This window comes from Trachurus japonicus, chromosome 14, assembly GCF_045865225.1.
Source record: "Trachurus japonicus isolate A0001 chromosome 14, Traja_1.0".
Taxonomy (NCBI): Eukaryota; Metazoa; Chordata; class Actinopteri; order Carangiformes; family Carangidae; genus Trachurus; species Trachurus japonicus.
The window spans coordinates 19,598,507-19,607,248 of NC_140920.1; the positions used below are offsets into that span (position 1 = coordinate 19,598,507).

The following is an 8,742-nucleotide window of genomic DNA, read 5'->3' on the forward strand; positions in this document are numbered from 1 at the left end:
AAGATATCACATGGATGTTTAAGTAGATAATCAACACATGTTTAAGTAAATAATCAACATAAGTGGTGTTGTATGTGATTCTTGCACATTCATCTCCCAACTGTTCAAACTGGGTCAGAGAAGTTCAATAATAACTCAGTAAATCGACAAACTTTGAAGTGGCTACTGGGACAGAAACATTTCTAGTTTCCCTGCTTTTTAGATTCATATTTTCAAGCTATTTCAGCTGTTTATCAGATGCACTCTGGGGGTTTCTTTCTCTACAAATCACAGCATCACAGCCTCAGTTTCAAACCTCACATCTACTGATTTCCATTTGTGATCTAACACTGCAGCAGCTCTCTGTTCATGAACTTCCCTATTTTGGTCTCAGCTGTGGTTCTGGTGTAACCTAGGTTTCAACAAATGTCATTATTTAACATCATCCAAAATAAAAATATCCCGTCAAGCTGAATTAAAACTTCCTTGAAGAAAACGTGTCACTGTGACTTCGACAGCTGGTGCTGCAGGCGCCATGGTTTACTAAAGTCTTTGAAGTTTGAAGGTTGTTGTCCACATTTTTTTTAATTTTTTAAACGTGTTCGCCGCTTCGTTTCCATACTGATGTTCTGCTGCCATGGCAACAAACTCAGCAGGTTCAGGAGGAAAAGCCTGCAGCTATTAGCTAATTAGCTGTAGAGACAAAACCTATTTTTGTACCAGGCTGTAAACATGTTTATTTCTGCTGTAAAGTTGGACATTTTAACATGGGAGTCTATTGTGACTGACTCACAGATGAAGTGGACAGTAGAGAAATGCAGCTGCGGTTAGCTTCATATTTCAGTCCCTATGAGGTTTATGCTTGGTTCGCATAATTTTTTTCAAAGTCCAAGATTGTAATTTCCTTTGTGTCAATAACACACTAAAGACACTGGAGAGGTGAAACATCTTTAAGAACCTGCAACTGCCTTTATGTAGCTCTTAGAAATACTATGCATTGGTCCTTTAATGCCATTTGTTGACAGTGAGAAAATATACCTCCTGACAGATCCTTTAAACTGTCATGTCCCCTCCGGAGGCAGAGACGATGCGTCTCAACAGCCTCTCTTCACAGATCCTCATGATGGCATCTCTTGTTGACACCATCCTGCTGATTATTTGTCATTTTCTAAAAGTAGAACACTCAGCTGTCGACTTGTCAGGACACGTTCACGGTCAATCTTCTCCCTCTCACGCTGTCGTCCTCTTTATCTTAATTTCTATCTGTGCTGATCATGTCCTTCACCCTTCATTCACTGCTCCTTCACACTGAGGCTGTTTGTTTTTCAGGAGTAGGGGATGTTGAAATCTGCTCACAAACATTTCTGCACAAGATTGTGAGATGACTTTAAGACATGAGACTCCAACACCATGATCAATCTATTTCACTGGAGGCAACAAATGTTATATTCCATACAGAAATCAATGTGTAAATGTATATAAACGTATCCTGCAAAGGAGTATTAGGGTCACATTAAGGGGTAAATAGAGAAATTATAAAAATAAAAGCATAATTTTACAAGAAAAAGTCATTGGGAACATAATAAAATGGGTAATAATATTATTTAAAGCAAAGTCAATATGCGAACCAAGTCCTATTTTCAAAATTACACGTAGATGATGTGATTTTACTCTTGAAATTGTGAGTGTAGTGGCAACACTCACAATTTCAATACCTGTTGTTTAAATAATTTATTTGCTTTGTTACTTAATGTCTTGTGGAAGATTATATATTATAGATTATATATTGAACTATTCTTCTTTCTGCTCCTTTTCATTCAAGATTTGAGCATTTGTGTCGGCCTTCGTTTTGTTTGATCAATGAAGGAAATGAACGTATATGAATAAAAAATAAAAAATTTAGATCAAGGTAAGAAAACTTTAGACAAGAAAAATCTGTATGAAAATTTATGGTATCTGAATGTACACAGTGGGTTTAAACAAACTGCTTAGAAGTTAACATACAATATTTCCATTCAGTAATAACATGTTTAATATGGCAGTAAATATTGTTTCTTGTTCTCAGCTGTTCAGAATCCATTGATAATAACTGGGTCAACTGGTTAACAGTATTTTCTATGCATATTAACATATCTGGAAACATGTTTTCATTTCAAACATGATGCTGCAGCGATACTCCCCCTCAGACATCAAAACATCTGAAGCATTACATGATGATACAGTTGAAGAAAAAAAAAGAAAAACATCCGTCATGACACAGAAAATAGCTGGGAGCAAAATCGGGACGATTTTCCTGTGAAGAGGCAGAGACACTAAAAAAGATACCAGATCTTGACAGGAAGTAGAGACGCGTCCATTCCGTCGCTGCAGGTTTTATTATACCTCTGTCTTTCTCTGTGAGTCCAGTCACAGTCTGAACATCCTGTCTTCATCCAACAGTCTGTATGAGATCCATCTCATCCTGATGCAAAGAACGATATCAAGTCCAGAACAGCAGGTATTCAACCCCTCTACTGGTCCATCGGCTGTGGACGAGCTAACGAGCTGACGAAGGCGTCGTAGTGCTGCGGGTGGACGCGCTTGTACTCGTTGATCTTCCTCTTGATCTGTTTCGGTGTGTCCTGGTAGTAGTTCTTCTCGTCTCTGGCCATCGCCTGAAAGGACAGGAGGGTCGGTTTGAACATAGATGACACAAAACTAAATGTGGAAAGTAAATCTCCAAACTGTCAACCAAGTTTGAAAGCCAGGTTGTAACTCACAGTTCATACCAGAAACCACAGGAAAGACAAAAAAAAGGCCCTTTAGGATATTTTTGTTTAGGTTAAAAAACAAAGTCTGTACTGAGGGTGGCACCAGGGCAAAGGTCAGGATGTTGCTTTGGTGCACTCTGAGTTCCCAGCCAGCTGCGTCCTCAGAAGCGCACTGTGACGCAATCTGACTTCAGTAGCCCTGAGACTGCAATCCAAGATGGCTGCTCCGTGCATCAACAGTGAATAAAAGCTGAACACTGCACTGTTTAACGTCCACTTAGTCTTGTTTTTGTGTCATTAGATTAGCTGTACTGACAGTATGTTACAACTTCTACCTGGAGCCATGTTGACAGGTTACTTTCACCCACAAACTATCACATAGTGCGTTTTAATCCACTCGTATTAGCTAAGAATGCTAACAACAACAACAACAACAACAACAACTGCTTTTCCAACTTGTTACGAACTCCTAACTGGAACAGGGTCAACTCAGATGTGACGTCACTCACAGCTTTGAATTCAGATTCCACTTGTACGTACATGGAGTGCACCCAAGGGGGCAGTTGTCGGTCTGAGAAGTGAAGCTCACTTCCGCGTTCAAAAAACTGCAATCCCCTCGGATTCCTCTGGGGGCTGGTGTCAGAAGGGAGCATTCCCCATAGACCCCCCGTGTTAAAATCGCCGACTTTACATCCTCAGTAAACATGTTAAAAGCCTGGTGTCAGAACGTTTTTTCGTCTCAATCGATATTTTCTACCCCCGCACACACTCTGGGGGGGGTGAATTTTTTTTTAACTCTACAGTTTTACTTTTATTAGGTTAAAATTCTGGCCAATTAGGGCGCGGAAACGTTGAGTGACAGGTCCGAGCAGCTCCGTGGACCGCTGCTTCGAGGCCAGTGGGCGGGTTCTCGGCCGGCCAATCCAACATGGCGCTGTTAAGGCCGCCATATTTGAGTCACAAAAACGACTACCCAAAACCAATGGGTGACGTCACAGACGCTACGTCCATTCTTTTTACAGTCTATGAGTGCACCACAAGACAGTTTTGCAGGAATGAGACAGAAAACTAGGAAACTTCCCGTTCCCTCGTCCTGATAGTCTGTGGGTATTTTGAATGGGTTAGGGATATGCAGTCTGTATTTAAACAATGGTTTTACTTCATGTTACATCTTCCAACAGTTCTATGAAATCTGCATGTATAAAAGCAACACTAGGTGATGACATTTATCATCTAATGACGATGGATGACACACGATGTGGACAGCATGTCAGCATGCTGTTTCCTGTCGGCATGGAAGCATACATTAATAGACGGCACACCGCACACGTCAATACCAATATGGTGGCATGTTATACCCTGTGACATCGAAAAGTCATTAGATCAGAACAGTCACCGTCGGCATCCGGCCACAGTCTGAGATATGATGAGACAGAGCAACAGGTTGTCTGACTGTCTTGCAGAAATGTCGAAGGAAAAACCTTAAATAAAAAGTTATTTACAAAACCATGAGTCCACTCTCTGCTCTACGCCTGATACTGACTCCATGGTGAGTCTGTTGTTCTGCAAACACTGAAAACTGTAGGTTTTAGAAGGGCGGTTACATAATGAAATGTCATAGTCGTGCATGTGACTGATTCACACACGCAACCACACAGATTCTGACTTGGCAATGCTCCCTGTGATGGCTCCCACTTAAACCAGCTGCTGGAAATCCATTTGTATGAGGCATTCTCTCTGCCCCTCCAAAATAAAGTAATTAGAAAAATGCTAATGAGCAGCTCCGATTGAAAATCAAAGCTACAACGGAGGACGCTGCCCGTCATCATCACCTGAGATAAAAATATGACACTGACAAATTAAGTTTCCTGCACAGCGACTTCAGGACGGGACAGACAGAACGTCTTGAACCTTGGCAGCGAGCCCTCATATCTGAGATGTCTGAGTGTCCTTGAACGCATCAACAGCAGGGAAACCTGAATGTACAGACAGACACCAACTCCAGCAGGTGAGTATATAACAGTAAACCATCTTCTGATGTAGCATGTAGCAGGTGATAATCAAGCTACAAACTAACTTAAGCTTGTTAACAGTATAAATGGTGCCAATGATGCTAATGGTGCTGCTGCTGCCAACAATGTTGATGGTGCTAATGTTGATAATTGTGCTCTCCCACATGTGAATGATTTCACTTACCTGGTTTGAACATATTTTCGAACATTTTGAATGACACTGCTTTGAATGGATTAACTGACTATAGCATCGATCACTCACTCAGTCGCCTGCTGATTTACAGGTATAATTTGACATTTTGGGAAACATATTTTTTGCAGGGAGTAACATGAGATGAGCAATGCCTCTGTTGTGTCTGTGTGAGAATATGAAATTACCACTAGCAGCAGGCTAGCTTAGCACAAAGACAATGGGCAAACAGCTATCCTTACCTCTGTCCCAAGGGTAATAAATCAACCTGCTGCCCTCCAAAGCTCCATGATTACACATTTGTACACATGTATACAGTACACATATTACATTTATATTATGTTTGGTAAATGTGGTTTAAAAAAAACAAACATTTTTGGACCCTTAAGCAACTCTGCATCAACCAATTCAACATGAAAATTATTATGTTCGGTTAATAGTCTGTTTTGCTGTGTGTAGTAGCTATGTAATAGAATTTGGAAGATAACCTACACAGCCACACCAAATTTCAATTAACTTAATTCCTGCGGGCAAGGCGGAATGCTAAAGAAAACCCATAAATATGCAGTAGTTTTGTCTATTTTTATTTTTCCATTTCTTTCCTGTATCTCTGCTCATCTAAAGTTGAGAAATAACACTCAATTGAACACCACATATCAAAAATTAAAAGGATCCTTGTGTTTCTGCTAAATTATCACAATCAGCATCAGCCTCATAATCCACTGTTGGACAGCCTCTATTATTTATGTGGCCTTTGCTGAGTGAAATAACAAACCAGTTCTTTCTTGGCCAGTTTCATTTCAATAAAAGTGAATTCATCCGACCATTGATCACCGGCTTTAATCATCCATCCCAGAAGAGCTCCAGTGTCACGATAATGAAATGAATAGAAACTAATGGATTCTCTGAGAGCCAGACGTTTCACTCACTTGTACTCAATGTAAATACTTGGCTACATAATACAAAACCACAAGCTGTGTTACCATAGCAACATCATCCAGGACACATCGAAGCTTGGGTTCGAGCTCTCACCTTGTAGTCCTCGCTGTGCTCTCGGATCATGTACTGGACGTACTCAATCAGGTCTGAGGACAGCGTCTTTTTGTCTTTCTCCGGTCGACTCGCCTCCTCCTCCAGGTCTGCTCACACCCGCAAAAACAATGAACAAAAAGTCAGTGACAAAAGAGACAAAGAGATTATCACATTTTGTTGTCTGGTAATGAAATGCTGGACTTTCTTCTCTTAGTCAAACTTTAAAAATTCAAACCTCATCTTTGTTTGTCTTCGCAATATGAAAATCATCTGATCTTTTACATTGAAGGGAGCTATTGTGGATAATAACAAAAACCTGCTTCACTGTCGTTCGTATCGCTCTAATTAGGCTGCGATCAAGTCTAGTGTCCACGTGAATGAAGCGTGAAGCGGTTGTGGTGGAACAGCTGTAGTGAGGATGAGTCCGGCAGGAGCCGTGACATTAGATGAAAGCAGAGGAGCTGCACAGACTTCACCTTCACTTCATTTCTGTGAAGTCTCTTACAGAGCCGAGGCGACGACATGTGGAGCTTTACTTTTAATTAACTCTGAACAGGAAGAGTCCAGAGCGAGGGCTACTGGTAAAGCAGCAATGGAGGCATCTCACTCCTGCGAACCACAGAGGAGCCAACATTTATTAAAACCCACAAATTTTGACTGAATCCCACACAGACAGTTCCTGCTGCCAGAAATACTAGAGCACCAAATGTGGATTAATCTGCATCTGAAAATAGTCCCAGACACATGCTCCACTTCCTCAGGCATGTTTGTACTGGGATTTCTAAATTCACTATGTTCTAAAAACTAAAAAACAAAGCCCAAGTCAACACAACCTTGGCCTTTGACCACCAAAATCTAATCAGGTCATCCTGAAGTTGCATTTATGCCACATCTAAAGAAGCCGGTCAGGGCAGATTCCTACTCATTCAGTGTGATAAATAGATATGTTTCAGTATTAGGATTACAGCCCTAAAATTGTTTAATGTCCACTAATTGGCTACTTTATTAGGCACACCCGTTCATCTGCTTGTTAACACAAATGTCTAATGGCAGCAACCAATGCAGTCTGACATATAGACGTAGTCACGACAACCTGCTGAAATTCAAACTGAGATGGGGAGGAAAGATTATTTATACTATGATTTGGTGTTATACAAATAACATAAAATTTAATTGGACCACTGCGCCGATATGTTGAGGTGTCAGAGTTGCTGTAAATGCATCATCTGGCAACTGGCAACACAAAGTATACCGAACAATCAAAGACATACAGTTGTTTACCACAGTTGTGACATATACTTGCTGTGGTAGCAGCCTGATTTTGAAGAATGAGACAGTGTGGGAAGATTTAAAAAAAAAATTCCAATTCTAATGACGTTGGGTGATGTCAACAAAGTTTTCTCGGATGGATTAAAAAAAACAGCTAAAATGGGTCACCAATATACTTGGTGGGTGATATACTGACAGTGAGCCCAAGAAAAGTCTATGTGCGGGAACCACTGATATACATTCAAGTTTTCCATTTGATGAGCCCTAATGGGTGAGATCAGGACTCCCAAGTGCCCGATCTGAACCCCACCAAGACCTCTAGTGTAAAATAATGAATAAAAGGGAAAATTGTTGAAAGGAAAGGACTTACAGTTGAGAACGTAGGGCTTGGTGACGGTGGCAACAGCAGCTTTGGTCTCACTGTCTCCTCCGAGGAGCTGCACGTCAACAGATACAAGGAACAATGGACGTCAGTTCATCAGCCAGTGTGTTTCTGGGTTAATCGGTCAGGTTAGAGGATAACAAACATTTTCTATAACACAGATCGTCCATCTTTTTCCCTAATGGGATGTGACGGGTGTGAAATGCTTGTGGGCGTTTTTTATAAGCATCAATGTCATGAGCGCAGATGAGTGCAAAAAAAAGAAAAAAAAGAATCATTCACAGCTCTGTCATTGTTCGTACATTAATGAAATGAAACCCTGTGTGAGCCCAGAGGATGAGATTAACTTTAATTAACCTCGGGGAGAAACTGTCACGGCAACAGAGAGCGCCGGTGAAGAACGACAGAAAAACTAATTAGCATTAGAAAAATAGAAAACATTACAACACATCAGCACTGGTGTTAATACCAATTAAATGTTGAATAATAAAGCCATGATTGTCTCATTTATTCAGTCAGGAGTCACCACCGGCTGCAAGCACATTCATTTATCTGAACAATTATTTTTTGTGCCTGTTCTGTCCAGAAAGATCCTGTTTTACTGACACACAGTTTTAACCTCATTTGTTGTGAAAACCAGTCACTGACATCTAATATACATTTCATTATCAACACTCAGTCGCCCCCCTCTGGCAGAAACAAAAACTACAGCATATGAACCTGTTCTATTTATCTATTTACAGTTTAATAATGAAAGTTACATTCAACTGTTCCCCAGATTCATAAAGTGGAGACCAGAAACTAAACCCAGCATCTGCAGAGACCCCGTGTATCCATCACAATCCATCATGTGATGAGATCTTGTTCACATTCATTAACAAAAATGAGACAGTGGAGCCGTTTCACAGATTTTCATATGTGATGTGTGATTTTATTCCCATATTCAGCCACAAAGTCCAATCTGACCACAGATGGTCACTAAGAGGCTGTGAGACTAAAAGAATGTGAGACGTGATGTGTTGAATTTTCAGGGTTATAATCACAAATGATGGTCTCAACATGTTACTTTAGGAGATACATGTGAATCCTGCTCAGGTTAAACAAAAATAGAAAATATGGCAGCTGGAA

At 40.6% G+C, this 8,742-nt stretch overlaps 1 protein-coding gene across 1 annotated transcript in view; it reads right to left on the reverse strand.

The window, feature by feature from the left end:
• Nucleotides 1-1,913: 1,913 nt before the first annotated feature.
• Nucleotides 1,914-8,742, reverse strand: part of nop16 (NOP16 nucleolar protein homolog (yeast)) — an 18,367-nt gene continuing 11,538 nt past the window's right edge. Inside the window, exons 3-5 of the mRNA XM_085798246.1 lie at nt 7,603-7,669; nt 5,964-6,070; nt 1,914-2,633 (exon numbers count right to left, since the gene is read on the reverse strand). Of these exons, the coding sequence (XP_085654372.1) occupies nt 2,490-2,633; nt 5,964-6,070; nt 7,603-7,669 (318 nt within the window). The 3' untranslated portion in view covers nt 1,914-2,489. The remainder of the gene's footprint in view (nt 2,634-5,963; nt 6,071-7,602; nt 7,670-8,742) is intronic.